The 19,444-nt window shown below is 35.9% G+C and overlaps 1 protein-coding gene across 4 annotated transcripts; it reads right to left on the bottom strand.

The window, feature by feature from the left end:
• Positions 1-1,707: 1,707 nt before the first annotated feature.
• On the bottom strand, positions 1,708-14,907 carry LOC141653845 (uncharacterized). 4 transcript variants are annotated; one of them, XR_012547523.1, is made up of 11 exons: positions 14,558-14,907; positions 10,568-10,695; positions 10,364-10,435; positions 10,073-10,218; positions 9,827-9,941; positions 9,663-9,743; positions 8,777-8,911; positions 7,146-7,233; positions 6,186-6,296; positions 6,004-6,100; positions 1,708-1,968 (listed from the first exon to the last, which is right to left on the bottom strand). XR_012547523.1 is itself a non-coding variant. In XM_074461714.1 (10 exons), exons 1-10 carry the CDS (start codon positions 14,853-14,855, stop codon positions 6,069-6,071), a joined length of 1,206 nt encoding a protein of 401 aa, XP_074317815.1. In that variant the 5' UTR covers positions 14,856-14,907; the 3' UTR covers positions 5,610-6,068. The 4 variants fall into 4 exon arrangements, 1 of the variants encoding a protein (XP_074317815.1); XR_012547524.1 differs by lacking the exon at positions 1,708-1,968 and adding an exon at positions 5,610-5,696; XR_012547522.1 differs by lacking the exon at positions 1,708-1,968 and adding an exon at positions 5,610-5,926.
• Positions 14,908-19,444: the final 4,537 nt, after the last annotated feature.

Genomic DNA, 19,444 nt, shown 5'->3' on the forward strand with positions numbered 1-19,444 from the left:
GGAGAGGTTATTAAGACGATAAATGTGGTCAAAATAGCTTGGGAAGAAAAAAAAACTCATAAGAGAATTTAAGGAGTGAAAACATTTTAAATGGAAAATTTGTTTGAAATTTGAATCAAAGTACAAACACAACAAAAAAATGAGATAAGGCTTAGCGTCATCAAGTTGTATTGAGAATCAGTATCATCAAAGCTAGATCGTATTATTATTATATAATTATATTATTAAAATATTAAAATTTTATATGATTATGGTGATACGAAACCCAATACCAATTGGGTGTATTTGGGCGGTAAAATAATCATCTACCTCAGTTCGTTCGAATTATTTATCTATTTTTTTTATTTTTCGTGAGATAATGAGACGAAACAGCTCGCGAGTAACTCGAGATCGGCTCGGTCAGCCGGGCTTGGGTTCAGCTCGAGAGCTTAACGAGTCAAGCCGAGCAAACGCTGGCTCGACTCGAAAAGCTCGCGTTTGGCTCAAATTTGTGTAATTGGATAAGAAATTGCTCATATTTTATAAAAATATTTTATTATGATTACCTATTTTTATCACACATCAAATGCTCATTGATTTGCCAAATACTTTTACATATAACCTTCAAGCCTTGTTATTGAAAATATCGGCTAAAAAAACAATTATATATAAGCTCAATTTTGGCTCGAGCTCGCGTTAAAGCTCGCAAGCTTGATAGCGAGCACATTTTTTTCAAGCTCGGGTAAGCTCGAGATCTGCTCGAGCTCGAGTTTTGCTTCTTGAGCACAAGCCAAGCAAGGCCAAGCTAGGGATAAATCTCCCAATAAATTTAGTACTGTATTTTATAATATACGTGTATTTTATTACTTTTTTACTATTTTTCAATCAATTCGTAGTTGAACCTCCCAATAAATTTATTAATGGGATTTTTTACATAGTATCCTCGTATTTTTGTGATTTTTACATCGTACCCCTTTACTTTTCGAAATATACATGATACGGTACCGCTAACTTTTATCTTTAACCATCGTCATAATCTTAAAACTTCTATTCCTTCAATTTTTTCAGCTAATTGATGACATGCCTACTCATTTGGTTGGCAAAATCCGGTTCAGACCGGAAAAATGGACCGGTTCGGATCGAAATCTATCAAAGCGGAATCAGAATTAAAAAAATTCTGATCCTACCTTCGGTCCAACATTTCCTAAGACAAGTGAGATGGTGGTGCGACATCATGAGTGGTGGTGGAATGAGGGTGCAACGAGGTGAATGGTGGTTCGATGAAGAAGAGGTTAGGAGGTTGATGATTGGTTATTATTGTTCGGAAAGAGGGATTAATAGGTTAAGACATTATTTAACGGCGCACTAGCACAAATATTGACAGAATAAAAGTTTAGGGTTACAATAATGGCTAATTCGCAAAAACACAGGGATACTATGTAAAAAACCCTTTTACTGATTAAATAAAGTATAAATGGTTGGACGCAAAGATAAGAAGACTATGATTGTACTCGCGCAACCACGATTGAAGTTGATAAATGGACCTCACAGCTTAATTCCAAAATCGGCAGTGCAAAGTGCAAACATAATCTTTGGTATCACTAACGGAGTAATTATCAATTCATTTTTCGTTTTATGCATTTAAATGATGTGAATGTGAAATCAGATTTATATGTTATGGTCCACGGACTCATCAAGTCATTTTCAAGGTAGACATATATAAAACAATCTTGAAAATCTCTGAGATTTTGTTATTTGGACAAACAATATAATTCAATGTGACGACCCGGGAACATAATAAGGTGATTAGGTCGGACCTAAGTTCGAAAATGACATTACATAGACCTTTGCAATTTATTTTCTAAGTTATGACGTATGTAAATTAAACTTCACAAATATGTGTAGTTGGCAAGTACCAACCACCAGATAATTAGAATGTGAAAGCGATCAAGTCGAAACTACCATTTCCGTCCTGGAAGAGAGAAACTCCTACGAAATAAATGTTAATTACATATTATAATAAATAATTGAGACGTAGAGAGCAATTATCAGACATCTCATCTCATACTGTATAATGGAGCGACCCTGTGGGGAAGGGCAAACTGGGAAATGGACATATTTTCAAGAAAATAATTCACTATTGCAATAACTGAAAGGAAAAGTATTCTTTACGCAATTATGCCCATAATACTTCCAATGTACATTTTGAGCAAATTAAATTGCTGCACGAAGGAGTTGGGAGAGTGGAGTAGGGTACATTTTGGGGATCTTCGGCGACAAATTGAAGAGGCTAGATCTCGTATGAATTTCCTTGATAATTGCACTCATGAAGATACTGTGGTAACGGAGAGAAGGGCCGTGTGTTCGAAGCTTGATGGATTGCTTATGGCGGAGGAGACCTTTTGGCGGCAACGTTCTCGGGTAAGTTATCTTGAGGAGGGGGATAGAAATACGCGGTTCTTTCACCTTCGGGCTTCGAATAGAAAACGTAGGAATAGGATCTCTCGGCTAAAGGATGATGCGGGAAACTGGGTGACTGACGAGGTGAAATTGCGAGAGCTTGCTATGGGGTTTTTCGACTCTTTATTTTCGTCTGATGGACCAAGCAGAATTGAGGAGGCTTTGGAGTGCGTGGATGCTTGTGTTACGGGGGAAATGAACGATGAACTAACAAAACCGTTCACGAGGGAGGAGGTGAAGACGGCTTTATTCCAGATGAAGCCGAGTAAGTCTCCGGGGCCAGACGGTTTAAATGCTAATTTTTATCAGAAATTTTGGCATATTATTGGTAATGATGTAGCGGACTACGTCATTAGTTGCCTTGAGGGGAGAGCAGACATGACTCAAGTAAATCATACACATATTGTTCTCATCCCGAAGATAAAGCATGCCACGGAATTAAATAACTTTCGACCCATCTCCCTGTGTAACGTCATTTATAAGCTGATATCAAAGGTGATTGTGGGCAGGCTAAAAATATTCCTTGATGATTTGGTTGCGGTGGAACAGAGTGCTTTCATTCCGGGGCGTCTCATTGCGGACAATGCCATATTGGCCTTCGAGAGTTTCCACTTTCTCAAGTCACATAATGCCGGAAAAAAGGGGTATATGTCTTTGAAGCTAGATATGAGCAAGGCATATGACAGAGTCGAGTGGAGCTTTCTTGAACGGGTTTTGGTTAAGATGGGATTCGCTCCGAGATGGGTGGAGATAATGATGAGCTGTGTGAGGACTGTGAGGTCAGCTGTGTTGATCAACGGGTACCCGTCTGATTTTTTTCGCCCTAGACGGGGATTGCGTCAAGGGGATCCGCTCTCGCCCTATCTTTTTATCCTATGTGCCAACGTTTTCTCTAAGCTGCTTACAAGGGAGGTCAACCGCAGGAGTCTTGATGGTGTTCGGGTGTGCCGGGGGGCGCCTAGTTTATCGCACCTTTTTTTTGCAGATGACTCGTTGATTTTGTGTCGTGCAGACAGGAAAAATGCTGAATCAATAAAGGATGTTCTTGACCTTTATCAGGCGGCCTCGGGACAACGTTTGAATTTACAAAAATCCGAACTCTTCTTTAGCCCGAGCACTGGTGACGTTGATAGGCATGAGGTCGTTCAACTCTTGGCTGCGAATGTAGTTTCATCACCGGGGAAATATCTTGGAATACCGGCTGTTGTGGGGAAGAATAAGACGGTTGCCTTCAACCCTTTAAAAGAGCGAATCTGGAAGAAGCTTAAGGGGTGGAAAGAAAAACTTCTCTCGTATTCGGGTAGGGAAATCCTTATAAAGGCTATAGCCCAATCGATTCCCACCTATCATATGGGACTGTTTAAATTTCCGACTACTTTATGTTCAAAGATTGAGGGTGATCTTGCCAGATTTTGGTGGGGCCATAGTGGTGAAAAACGACAAATTTATTGGGTCGCATGGGAGAAATTGTGTCGGTCAAAGCAGGAGGGTGGTTTGGGTTACCGTCATTTTGAATCGTTTAATTTGGCCATGCTGACAAAACAGATTTGGAGGCTGCACGAGAGACCGGATTCTCTGGTGTCTCGGGTTTTATCTGCTAGATACTACCCGTCCGGTAATGTTTTTGATGCTTCGCTTGGCCACCATCCTTCTTTTGTGTGGCGCAGCCTTATGGAGGCTCTTCCCGTGTTTAAGAAAGGTAGCAGGTGGATTATCGGGAATGGTCAGCGGGCTCGATTCTGGATTGACCGCTGGTGCTTTTCGGAGGCTATGCCTCGTTTAATTTCCCCTGTGAGTGGATTGCAGGAAAGCAAGGTGGCGGACTGGTTTGTGGGTCAGCCGAGAGGGTGGAATGTTGAGCTCCTTCGCCAACACTTGTTTGAATTTGAGGTCCGCGAGATATGTAGGATTCCTTTGTGTTATGACGATGAGGAGGACAAGTTAGCATGGGCTCACACTAAGAATGGAATTTATACTGTTAAATCGGGATATCACTTTATTTTCGAACAAAGGCGAGCTGCGAATGGAGAAGGGGGTTCGAGTAGTTGTTCAAAGTTTTGGTCGAGACTATGGAGGGTTAAATTACCACCAAAAATTAAGAATTTTGTGTGGAGGGCATGTAAGGGTGCGCTGCCGTGTGGGATGAACATCCAAAAGCGTGTCCATGAGGTCGACCCGACATGCCAGCGGTGTGGTGGGGAAATTGAAGGTGAGATTCATGCTCTGTTTAGCTGCCCATATGCACAGGCTGTTTGGGATGCGGGGGGTTTGGAGGATGAACCAGTTGCTACCTCCTTTGGTGGAAGTATTGTGGATTGGGTCGATGGGATTCTGAGCCGGTTTCAGGGAGAGGAAGCGAGTAAGTACCTGGTATTACTATGGGCTAGCTGGAATTGTCGGAATGAGAGCTATTTTGGGGTTTTGAATACTGACTCGCGCTGTGTGGTGATGAAGGCCTTGAGTTTCTGGGATGAATGGTTGAAGGCTCAGCCCATAAATGCTTCTTTTACATCCGTACGAAGGAGGGAAAGGGTGGTATGGTCACCTCCAGCGGCTGGGCAATGGAAGATTAATGTAGATGCGGCGGTTATGGGGGAAGCGGGGTGTGGTTTGGGGATGGTGATACGTGACCATAATGGGAGAGTGGAAAGAATGGGGGTTCAACAGTCACGAGATAGGTGGAACCCGGAAATAGCTGAAGCTAAGGCGGCGGAGTTTGGGTTGATGACGGCAAAACAAATGGGCCTTGACAATGTCGTGCTGGAGTCCGACTGTTTGGAGCTGATAACTATGCTTAAGGCGAATTTTTTCCCGACAAATTACTTCGGAAGATTGGGGAAAGTAGTATCTGTCTTAGCTAGTGAATTTGCTTGCGTTCGTTTCAATTTCATTCGTAGAGATGGAAATTCTGTAGCTCACGAGTTGGCTCATCTAGTACCGATTGACTATTCTACTCGGTATTGGGTGGGAACGATTCCAGAGCGAATTGAGCCGTTTGTAGAGCTGGATGCTCTTGATTTACCAAGCTAATGATACATAAGCATTTCCTTTCAAAAAAATACTTCCAATGTACATTGCTTTGAATAGGATGAAGATTCATTAATGTTAATTGACACATTTTTCTGCAGAAATCTGTTTTAAAGTAATTCGGTATTAACAAGAGTACGATCTAGGAAATTCAGTGGTACACATAAATAAATAATTGTCCTGGACAATGTATACTTACTTATATACTGTCAAGACTTCGGATCCTGGCCCTAGCAGAAAACATGCTTTACTTCGACAGTCGTACAAGACATACATTACATGATCGTGAAAGAGGCGCAGATGGACACACTCCTTGTTCTTTCTAGTTCAAAGTTGCTTTCATAATTTACACTGAATTTGTGATGTTGGTTATCTTAGCTGGAAAAGTCCTAAATAGGAGGTACTCGTGATCTGGGTTAGAACCCGTCATCACTTTGCATCAAATTGCCATTGTGACTTGCTTCACCCACACAAAAAATTAGTGATGGAATAGCCGAATTACAAGACAACATTAGTAGGGGAGTCTAGGCATCTTACCATGCACATTGCAAATAGGTTGGAAGTTTGGAACCCGTCAACTCCTGCGACTTTACAATGGATAATTACATTTGCCTTACTTCGTTATAATCCAGAGCTGAAACGAAAGAAAATACGTGTTAAGAGTTTGATCAATGCAAAATCATTATCACGACTCACGAGGAAAGCGCTATACACCTCACCTATTTCCACTGAGTGCTGTTTCTTATCAGAAAAATTCATCGCTGATGTACCGGAGACGGGATAACTGGGCACCACCTTTTTCCTCCTTGAAGAACTCAATGAACCTTCCACTAATGAGAAGCAAGAAAGACGATAAAAATAAGATAAGTTTTCAATCAGGAAAAGACACAACATGATAAACTACACAAGATCACAGAACACACACAAGTATATAAAGATTTGAAAGAAAAAATATTTTTTGAAAGCTAAGCAATTTTTTTGTCTGAACAGGGTCTTTGTAAACAAAATTAAATTCTAGATACATGGGACTCCAACTCGGCACTAAACTTTGTATTCTTTTTAGAGAGATCCAGCACATGCGTCTTCGATGGATTTGGAAGAGTATGATATCTTCAAGTAATCTTAAACCTATAGACATACATATACACAGATGGCAAACAAATGCCTAAAAGGATAGCACAACAAGAGCCATAGGGATAATACCCAACTATATAAGCTCGTATTATTTATATCCAAAAAATTTACTACCTTGAGTCTCAGCTAGAGGTGGCCAAGATAAGGTAATAATCAATGTCTTAAAATATGTTTTGGGCCAAGGGAATATGGCCTTGGTCTACATTAACTAAATACAAAAGCAATTTGAACACCACAATTTGAAAGCTAAAAGAATAAATTTGCGCTAAATTAGAATAATCTGCAGAAAAAAAATGTGTTACGAGGAAGGAAATTTTTAACTCGACATGAACCAGACACAAAAGCAAGAAAATGTTCATCCATCTCATACATATACACTGTTCACCAACTAATTACTAAAAAGCAAGAGTATCCTAAGGCCTCAGTTCACCAAATAATGTGTCTAAGTGAAAGACCAGCTTCCAATTTCAAATTATGTGAGCCTTAAACATTGATACCTGAAAACCATATTCTAAGACAGGTGACAACAAATAAACTTTCTATACCTTGCCATTCCCACACCACCTTTGATTCACCTTTCACAAGCTTTGGGTAACAGTCCAGACGAGAATCTGATTCTACTAATTCTTCCACCTATTTAAACAGCAGTAAAAGACAATGGACATCAAAACTATAAAGTAAGAAAAAGGGAGAAGCGAAAGGCCAGGACGAGTCTGCGGGTTGGGATGAGTATGTACATGTCTAACATTCTAGGAGACTTCTCACACCTAAGGAACTAGATTACTCGAAAATAAATTCACTACAAAATTTCAAGACCAACCATCATGCATTCTTTGGATAAAAAAACATGAAGGAGGATGGGAGGGAGGGGGAGGGGGAGGGGGAAGGGCGAAGGAATGAAGCCTTGGCCATTTCCTACGTTTGAGCGTATTAATTAGAGGCTTGTACGATAGAAAATAAATCCCCTCATTTCAAAAAAAAAAAAAAAAAAAAAATGAAGAAGAAGAAAAATTGTTTGCCTTGCCTCTCTTTTCCTTCAAACCCCAGTTTCACAGAGAATCCTCCTCACTACTAAGAGAATAAAAATTCTCTTAGGGTGTGTTTGGATAGCAAAAGTGGAGGGAAATGGAGGGGAGGGAGAAGGAGGGAAGAGAAAGGGATGGAAGGGAAGGGAAGGGAGAATGGAGGAGGTCATTTTCCCTCCAAATCTTGCCTTTGTTGGAGAGGAAATAATTTGGCTTGGAGGGGGGAAGTGGAGGGATTCATTTTCCTTCCTCAAAATCCCTCCACCTCCATTTTTTGCTAACCAAACAAAGGATTTATCATCCCTTCCTTTCCCTCCCTTCTCTTTCCCTCCAAATCCTCCTATCCAAACAGACCCTTAGGGTGTGTTTGGATTGAGGGATTTGAGAAGAAAGGGAGGGGAGGGAATTGGAAGGATGAGAAATCCATTGTTTGGTTAGCAAAATGAAGGTAGAGGGATTTGGAAGGGAGAGAAAATGGATCCCTCCATTTCCTTCCTACAAGGCAAATTATTTCCCCACCAACATAGGCAAGATTTGGAGGGAAAATCATCTCCTCCATTCTCCCTCCCCTCCCCTTCCCTTCCTTTCTCTTCCCTCCTTCTCCCTCCCCTTCCTTTCCCTCCATTTTTTCTATCCAAACAATGCCTTAGTTTTCCCTCTAAAATGCATCTATCTAATTAAGGAAACAAGTAAAACTTCATTTTATTAAACTATTTTCTTTTCATTAAAATATAATCTTATAATTAAACTATAATCTTTTGCTTAAATTCAATTTTTTATAATTTTGACACTTCTGATCATGCTAAAAAATGGAAATTTTCATTTAATCTAAATTTTATAAATATGTAAATTCATATATTGTCCGCTAAATGCATGCTTTACGTAATTTTAATTGACATTGTTTATGGGAGATATTCACAAAGAGCTTTACCTTCTAATACTATAAACTTACGAATAAATATATACGAAGTATATTCTTATACTTTAACTTAGTATTACTCATCCATAGTGTGTAAATATTTAAATTCGCTTTAAATTTTATCATCTTTATTTGCTAAGATTTCTAACATCCCGACCTAAAAAAAAAAGTGCATTTATGCACGGGATTTACACTAGTCAAGTAACCAATAGATTCAAAGAAAAGAGCATACCATCTTCCACAGAAGAGGATCCCTTCTCTCCCCGGTAGAGAGAAGATGATCTCGAAGCCTGGAAGCAACTAACCAGGGTTCTTTGCCATTCTCTCTTTTACATGTCAAAGCGTTGTCCTCAAGTATGTCACAGACCTGACATTTTTAAAGTGCACCCAAATGAATAATGGGCTAATATATGATCATTCTACAACTTAGATCTAAAATACTAATGGGGAAAGAGCTATTATAGTATCTTCTTCGAAATGAACACACTGATATGTGCTGTCATCCAACTGGATGAAGCTATGAATATGTGCAATAGATTATCATGAATTGACAGTTACTGTACTGGAAATCATGAATCCTCGATAAAACTGACTTATATCTTAACACTTCACATATGTCAATGTGCTTTCTTCTCTGCTATCCTAATCTCTTAAACTTCATACTCTTTTACCTGGTATATAGCATCAAAGGTATTGAGAAGTCCATGCGAGACGCAGCACATATACCAGACTACCACAATTCATTTAGAAGATTAAGACAAGCCGTCATTAATGACCAACCTTAACAGTGTCACTTTACATGTCAATTTTTCCACCACCGAAACTAGCCCTATGTCAAAGGGGAAAATTGTGCTAGGATCAATCAAATCATGTATGAAGTGGAAGTGAGGAACTAAACCACAAAGTCACTCAAATGACATCTTAACCTAAGTAAATTTATGATTACTTGAACAGGATCTGGGACATTGCCACATTCTTTCCTGTAACTCCTAAATCACACTAATAATTAGAAAGTAATGTTGATAATATGCAGGATTTTACTGGTTGATGCCTGGCAATATGAATTTTGCTTGAGAAACATAATATAATTTGCTTTTGTGTTTAAATCATGTAATCACCTGGTGATAGAGATGCTCTGCTCTTTTTGTCAAATACCATCTTCTACGGAATCTCACGAGGACCAAACTGCATACAGCAAGCTGTAAATCTCAATATGTCAGAATCACTGTAACATTTTTTCTGATGTAATGATTGAGAGTCTTGACTATAAATAGTTGAATACCACTGCACAAAAAGAAGTAAGAGCTAGAAAATTATCAGCTATCCATGTTCGAGCTAGGCAGGCCACTGATTTGTAACTTTCAGCTAAAGCATCAGGACATTTAAACTCTTCGAACCTGCAAAGAAAGCACATTCCGAAAAGTTATGACAGGCACAAAGTCTACAGCAACACATGAAACAAAGATATGCGGCGGATTTCTTCATATTAATAGTTCTACATACAGCAGATTAGCAAAAGACAACATACCCATCATCAGTTGTTCTTGTATCCATTAATCCATTAATGTCTTCCATTGCTCTTTCCTTCGTGTACATGTATTTCGCATCATCCACAGCAAAACCCTGAGCCAGTCCGTAATCGTCAAGCAAATTCTTCAGATCATCTATAGAGACCTAAATCACAGTAAAATGTACAGAGTAAAAAAATGTGAGATGTGACATAAAAACAGTTACAGGTCTACCAATTTGAGAAGATATACATAAAGGCGCCGTGTGAAAAGAAAACATCTGAAGGCGTGACATCAGTTAGATGACAAACCCAAATTGCTCCAGTTCCATCGCATATATAATTTGCATGCTCCTTACACATACGATCTTTTGTCCATTCTGACTGCAAGTATTGAAGATTAACTATCAGTATAGAAAATCAATCAACTACCAGCTGCATAAACGCAGTACTTCAGTCAGCCAGTCAGAAACATAGGACATTGTGATAAATAAACAACGGTATGTATTAACGTACAAGTTTCTTAGCTGTTTCATAGATAACTCCATCTTCGATGCATAGCTTTCCATACTTCCTATATCCTTGAATACAATCAAATTGGCCATTGTAACACCTTGCATTACTCGGACAAGGTTCACATGAATCTGCAAGAATATAAATGTGATAATATATAATATTACTCAACAGTCAACACTTTTGTGACATGCATTCACACTGACTGAGCTTTGCAAGATTCATGTGAATTGAAAATAGTACAATGCACAAGGTAAAAGAAAGGGGAGCTTTGCGACATATGCATTCACATTAGACTGAGCTTCTCACACTAATGGTATACTCATTTCGGATCAAATTCATCGCTCTTTCACTACTAAAGGGACGCTTGGATTTGGGAAAATTATTATAAGGATGGCGGAGGAAAATGACAATGAAAAGTAGGAGATAGTGGTGGTGGTGGTGGTAGATAGATGAAGGAGATGAACATGGGTTAATACTTAATAACTGTTTCATTAAGGGGGTAATAGTTACCCCTTTATGGCTTTATCCTCCGAATTTGTCCTTATACTGTGATCAGAAGATAATATTTCATATCACCAAATTGCACCAACATTAATATATTCAGATAATACATTTAACTTTATCTAAATAATATAGTTCATAACCCAATCAATAAGTGACAGACGTCAATCAGAGAGCTCTTGAATTACGGTCTATGTCCACATTGTTACATAGAGAAAGAATACAAAGGAAAGTACGAGGTCATATTACCCTCGTATGGAAATCAATATATTGCCATTGCTATAGGGAGGCTCATCATAAAGACGAACACAATGCGTGCATTTAAGATTTAAAGCTTCAAAAGCAGCTTTGTAAGTTAACCCTTAAGTTTCAAAACATACAATTGCATGGAAAAGTTAAGATAAGAGCAGTCACTTTTGGGTCGTCCCATACCATGAGATGTAGACTAATGTTTTATAATAATACTCCCTCACATTTTTTTTACTTCCAAAATATGTGAGGAACTGATAAGTCCATTTTATATACATTTTAACCCCCTATTTTAGCTCTATTTTTCATGTCATTTGCAATAATGTTAGTGTTTGTGAGCTAATATTGTATTCTAGTTGTCTTTGCATGGTTTGTCACATTTTGTAGGAACTTGAGCTTTTAGGAGCTTATTTCTAACAAATTTGCAAGAGCTAGTATACAAGGCTAAGTGTGGAGCATGAGTTGAACTAACCTTGAAGTATTACATGGATTTGCATGCATAAAGATATGGATTAAAATGAGAAATGCAAAATGAAGTCAAATGCAAAGTCAAGCCCAAGATTTGAAGTCCAACTAAGGTGGAAACATTGGATGCTAAGTGAAACTTAGGATGCTAGTTCAAGAGTTTAACCGGGTGATTAAACAAGGCATTAAACATCAACTTAGGATTCCTTGAGCATTAACTAGAGGAATTAAGAAGACGGAGCTAGAATCCCGCGACCCCGATCGGGGCTACCTTGTTTTACGCGCATACGTTTCAAGTCCTACCTCCCTATAAATAGAGAGCTAGGTCCGACCTAATTGGCATCCCTCTTACACATTTTCCACATAGAATTCTCTCTAAACTTCAGTAGTTAGATTAGCTTAGTGTAGTTTAGTTTTCATTAGTTTGTTATAACTTCCTTTAAGTATTACAAATTACAATTTCATTTCCAAGTTATTTCCTTTTGCATTGTTCTTCAATTCCAATTCCAATTTCATTTCCATTGTTGAGGTAATTTATTTCTAGTATTATTTCTTTATCATTATGTTTATCATTTTGTTCATCATTAGCTTAATTTACATAATGCAAGAGTAGTATATCTTGTCTAGGGGATAAAGGGAGCCATGCATAAAAAGTATTTGTAACATGATAAATTAGGATGCTTAGTGATCACATAATAGTTTCTATAGCATGCTTGTACCTTATTGTTAATCTTTGATTATTGGTCATTGTCTTAGATTAAATTTGTTAATTCGTTCTATAAGTCGAGAGGCACGGAATCGGATTAGACTAAGCATGTGTAGTAGGACGACCTAGGCATAAACGAGAGTTTCTCTAGGACCCGGTCTATGGTTGACACTAATATCGAGAGGTGTGTGTCTTTAAGCCTAAACAATTATCATTACTATCTAATCCGAGTTTGACATAAAGCATTTACATATACTTGCATGTGTGACCCGGCTTCCCTAGACTCTTTCTTTATTATTGTTTTTACATCAACATAAATCAAATCAATTAATCAACCGCACTGACTCAAGATAAAATTCACTCCATAACAACTAATTAACAACCACCGTCTCTCTGTGGATTCGACCCCTACGTACTACATTCATTTGTGTCTAGGGTATTTATTTTTCCATAGGTGTGTGATAGCCTATCAGGAACATTGCGAAAAATGGAGCAAATACAAAGAACGAAACGGAATAGCATACAACCTAAGCTTACATTACCGTTCCAACCACCTACTAATCATTCCCACCAAATACATTGCACTGAAAAAGTAGGTGAGCACAATTCCGCCTCAGTCTCATCATATGAGTCATTAAGTACTCCTTCGTACACAATTTTCAAAATTATGTATAACTCGCTAAAAACCTTTATCGTATTTGTATAGTCCTGCTTTCTATTTTTGTAGGTGCGAGAAAAAAAAATGATAAAATACCTGCTTTACCCGCTTAAATTACCGAAAATTGAAAACAATGTAATTATCTTCGAGGGAATAGTGGTTGCCTAAGTAGGGGCATATTTAGGGCTGATGATGAGATGAGACAGCTCACGAGTTGCTCGAGACCGGTTCAGTCAAAGCTTGGTCAAAGTGAGCTCGACTCGAACTCGGGTCCTTTGCACATTGCACATTGCAATTCAAGCTGAGCACGGCCAAGTCCGGCTCGAAAAGCTTACGAGAAGCTTGATATTTTTTTAATACTATAATTTAATTAGCTTTTCCACAATTTTTTTTAAAATGAGTTTACTTTACATTTAGTTCACGTAAAAACAATAACAAAAAAACTTGAGTCTCGGGTCTAGTGGCATAACCACATTTTATAATGGGATCTTATGACCCAATTAATGTGCTAAATACTCCCTCCGTTTTTGTATATATGACGTTTTTGTTTTCGAGGTGACCACTTGACTTTAATTTTTACAAAAATATAGTAGTTTAAAAATTATAAAAATTATACCATTAAATTCCTTACGAAAAGAGCTTTCATATGGGTATACATTTCACGATATTTGTCCCTATATTTTAAGAAATATTGAAGAGAAAAGAGTGTCTCGAAAAGGGAGAACGACATATATAAAAAAAAGAGAGGGAGTAACATTTTACAATAGAATTATCAACATGGTAAAGTCGGAGAATTGGTTTCAACTTCTTATTCCAAGCAAATGACCATAGTTCAAACCCTACTATAAGCATTTTTGGCCCTACTTGAATATTTAATTTGATGGAGTAGAGCTCAACTCGCAGCAAGCCAAGCTTGAGCCTATGATTCTCGAGCTCGAGCCAAGCATGCATACGAGCTTGTCGAGCTCGAGCTGGGCAGCCCTAGGCTCGCACTCAGCTTGGCTCGTTATTACCCCTAGGGGCAATATTGGATGGTCATTGTTAGGGAGAAGGGGACGCAATAAGATTGGATGGAGGTAGTATATTACTCCGAAACAATACTACCACCAACATAACAACCAAAACATTGAAAAAACAGGAATCCTCGTATGAGACGGAAATGTTATCTATAGGTTCATCTCAACATAGGTGAGATAATCTTGAAGTACTCCCTCCGTCTCAATCATTTGTTTACTTTTTTATTTATTTTTGTGAGCGGTATTTTAATCAAAGCTAAACAAGTGATCGGACAAAGGGGGCAATTAGTAAAATGAGACAGTAACAACTACAATCATTTGTTTATGTTTTTTTATTCCGGTTATTTTAATTAAAGGAAAACAAATAAATGGGACGGGCAGTACAATAAACTCACCGGAAACAAAAGGATCAAAGTCAGCAACGTCGGAATCACAAAAAGGTAATACTGGGCGGCTGAGAGCGGCGTCGAGGAAGTGGCAGAAAGCGGCGACAGCGGTGGCGATGACGATGACAATTACGAGCTTGAAAACGTCGGATTTAGAAGGGAGAAAATTTGGGGAAGGTTCAATTTGTGAGAGTAATGAAGTGAGAGTTGAAGAAGATTTTGGGGAATTGTAATTTGAATTGGAAAAATTAGGGTTTTGAGAGTGTGATTTTGGGCGTTTTCTGTGCCTTGGTGTAGAGGTTGTCATCTCTAACGGTCTTGAGAAATTTAGATCATCATCGTTGGCTCGTTGCCTATGTTTCTCCCAAGTTTAACCTTGGATTATTAATTTTTTTTTTTTTTTTTTTTTTTTTTTTTACTTTTGAATAATTGGAGTAAATAAATTCAAGGAAGCGCATTACGGGGAATCAAACCTGAAACTTATTGTCCACAATACTTTCGTGGCTCCGTTTAATCCCTAGATTAAGATATTTTCGGTATAATTGGAGTAAATAATGAGGTCATCACTCATGAGTTTCACTCCCATGCATTTAACTTAGCCACTTTAGACATCTTTAGCAATTTGCAAATGGTAAATACCCGTCAATTTCTTAAGAGACCGGTGATTGAGTAAGGTCTGCCTTTGGGCTTTGAGGCTTGACCTTGTTAAACTTTTTTTTATCCAAAAAAAATTGCTAAGTTTTATTAAAGTAAAATTTATGGGAATATTTTAGCTATTTTGATGAGTAAGGTCATGTTCTTTTGGACTTAATTTCAGTTCTCATAAGTTCATTTTAGTTCAGTTCAGCTCCATTAAAGTTCAGATTAGTTTATTTCAACATTAATATTATTATTCTTATTTTATATTCTTATTAACTAGTTTTTATTCCCGTGAAAATCACGGGATTGTCCAGGAAACATAACATTAAGCTGGCCGCTCCAAAATCCATGGTTGTTTATTGTGGTATAAATACTACTCCCTCCTTTTCACTATTTTCTTCCCTATTTCCTTATTCGGATTATTCGGGTTTTCTTCCATATTTCCTTTTTTGGGTTGATTTGTGTGGTCGAAATTCATTTGCATGTGGGGTAGTGTGTTTTGTGTGGTCCAAATTCACTTTCTTATTTATTGTGCAAAAAGGAAATGGGAAGAAAATGGTGAATAGGAGGGAGTATTAAGTTATGGCTTTTGTTTTGCCTACACAAGGATGAGCCCATTATTAAAAAGAGTTACCATAATACATTTCTAATGCGGACTGTAACACTTGAAGTAAAATCCAAGGCATAAGCTACATAAATAAATTATCACGAATTCATACAATGATCTCATATTTTTTTTTTTTGATAAAACATTAAAGTAAAAAACGAACAAAGTAATATAAAGTATTGGCGTTAAACAACGCGATAAGTCGAACTAAGTGACCAATGATCCGTATAAACTCATTATAAGGTCAAATTAAAACCAAAACAAATAAAAACTAACTAAGAAATACAACTAAAACTACTAACACAACTAATCTCTGTCGACTTCCAATTAAAGGGTTGTTCATGTTCATGCACTTATGCTTGTACATACAAACCAACGTATTCCCAATATTATGCATTCATTTCAGATGAGTGCTTCATTGTCATTTGTATCTTCAACACTATTGCATACTTTGTTTCTTCAAGTGATCAACAACCAACAGCAACAAAATTGACATTACAGACATGGATGAAAATTGGGGCAGAGCTCCGACCAAATTTGCTTCATACTACCTTTAAGAAAGAAGGCAAAATATCAATAAATACACATTGAATTCGAATACATGACTAATTATAAAAATTCAATTATACACAAAGTTATCCTTAAGAGATTAAAACTTAGAGTTTGAAAGCAAACAATAATCGAAGTCCTAAACCAAAATCAGAGTTACATGAACAAATAAACAGGATTAATACACTCATATTTTCAATATAATTATGTGGGTATTTTGTAAATAATACAATCGATAATAAATAGGGAAATGATAAATACAACCCACTTATCATAACCCTAATAAATAATGGCGGAAAATAAGCAACCGGGGGTTAAAAAATACTCACCTCTGCTTGGCTAGATGAGCGGAATAATTGTAAACGAATTGAAAATCTTGTAGAAACATATATATATATATATATATATATATATATATATATATATATATATATATATATAGTAACGACGTTGGAAACTGAATGGATAAAGTGTAATAGGTATGTGACTCTTCAATTATCCCTACTTAATAAAATTTAAGAGGTTTAAGTGTTAGTACTATAGTAATTAATTAAAACAACCATATATGAATAAGAGCAAATGAACAGATTGCATAACAATTGACGATGAAACTCCTCAACTCTTATATTGTATTCAATACTCGTAGGATTGCGGTTTAATAATGTTAAGAGCTCTAGAAAGTAACACGTGTCGCAAAGTTATGTGCTCAACATGCTTTTTTATATTATTATATAGATATAGATTTCATTATTATTATTATTATTATTATTATTATTATTATTATTATTATTATTATTATTATTATTATTATGTTAATTTATTTACTATTTTTATTATTTTTATTATTATAATATTTATTATATTACTATTATATTTATTACTAATTAATTCGTATTGTTTATATTATTATATTTATATTTAATTTATTTATTTATTTATTATTATATTATTATGATTAATGAGAATATTAGTAGTATTGATATTTATTATTCTTATTGTTATTGTTATTCTTATTCTTATTCTTCTTATTATTATTAGAATTATATTTATTATTATTATTATTATTATTATTATTATTATTATATATTTATTATTTTATTAATATATTCATTATTACTAATATTATTCATAACATATTTATTATTATTATTATATTTAATATTATCATATTAATGAGTTATTATATTATATTCATTATTTTATTAATATATCCATTATTATTATTATTCATATTGTTATTCATTTATTATTATATTATTATTATATTATTTATTTTTTAGCTTTTATTATTAATATATTATATTATTATTGATAATGTTATCATTTATATTACTAATATATTATTATTATTACTGTATTTATTATTATATTACCATTTTATTTTTTATATAGCTTATTAGATTATTATTATTAGATTATTATTATATTATATTAACATATTATTATTATTATTATTAGTAGTAGTAGTAGTAGTAGTAGTAGTAGTAGTAGTAGTAGTAGTATAATCTTTTTATTATTATTTGATTCGATTCGAGATAAATTCGGTTCGATTAACTCTATTAAGTTGATTCGATTCGATTCACTCCATTAAATTGATTCGATTCAGACAATTTCAGTCCAAAAGAACAGGGCCTAATTTTAGTTGATTTTTTTTGTGATAATTTATGTTGGGAAGGGGAGGGGGAGAGAGGGAAATGTTGTGCAAACTCGTACACTTTTTTCTAACATACACTTGTGGTTTTTTGAGTGGGAAAAAATGGGAGGGGTATTTTGGTCAAATGTGTAGTGCATTGAGTAAAATATGTACTACGAAAATCTACACCCACCATATCATATCATATCATCATATATATTATATTAAAGCAACAACCGGCTATCCCTTTAATCGCCATATGTCACACCCCAATTTCTTGACACGTGTCATCCACATACTTAAATGCCCACATAATATATGATATATGATTCGTTGTAAAATGTAAAATTCTCATCGGAACCAAGTTTGACTTGGAAAGATAATGTGATCTTAACACTCTTTGATTGATTTTAAAAAGGCAAAGAAATCAAATTAATTAAGTCAAGAATCCACGGTTGACATGGTCTAATTAAGGTCAGTAAACAATCTTGCCTACATTTACGCACCTCATTCATTTTTGAGCGAGATTATTCTTCAATATCTTTGCCTAAATTAATTAGAGTATTAGAGTATATGAATTAAGAAACAATCTTACCTCATCTTTTTAATACCAAGATTTTTATACCAAGATATTTCCCTATTATATTCTACTGCTGATTTTTACTAATGATTACTGATTAATTCCAGAAAAAACGTTACTACGAATATAAAAAAAATATTCCAGAAAATTTCCTTTCCTCTTCTAAGACAATAAAATGTATTCCGTCTCCTGTTTTGAGATAATCAAATATATAATGGGTATTGCTTTTCACATACGTATTTTACTCTTTTACCTACACAAATTACCTTTGTACCCCTTCATTTTCAATTTTCTCTCATCCCTCACCTCCCATGCCATACTATCAATAATAAGGAGTAATAAAAAAAAACAATCGTCCCTTTCCCACCACTGCCACCACTACCAGTCTACCACCATCTCCATCCCCCGATCACCACCAACTAACAATCCCTATCACCGGCGACCCACCCACCAAAGACCGACCACAGACACCAGCTACTTACCCCAACCAACGACTATAGCCCGGAGCCCCAGTCAATTCATGTTTTCCTATGTATGAAATAATTCATTAATTAATTAGAAAAAAATGACGAGACAATTTAGTCTTGAAAGACAACTTGATTGAAATATAAAATTGACAAGGAATATGTAAAAAACAACTTTGTGTAATGCTGCACTGCACTATAGCTTTGGCAAATTCGTTTTTTATGCACAATGCAATTTCGTGTATAACAAATTAATGTAATTTTTCAACAAATCGAAGTAATACTTGTTCGATACACGAATTAAGATCCATAATTTGAAGAATTTGAGTGAAATTTAATTAGATTTTATGAGGAATAGAAAAATAAAATCAAGGTTTTTATTTGAGGTTGGGTAGTGTTTGGAAACATTATGAAAAAAATGTAT

The sequence above is a fragment of the Silene latifolia genome, chromosome 4, assembly GCF_048544455.1.
Source record: "Silene latifolia isolate original U9 population chromosome 4, ASM4854445v1, whole genome shotgun sequence".
In the NCBI taxonomy this organism is placed as follows: Eukaryota; Viridiplantae; Streptophyta; class Magnoliopsida; order Caryophyllales; family Caryophyllaceae; genus Silene; species Silene latifolia.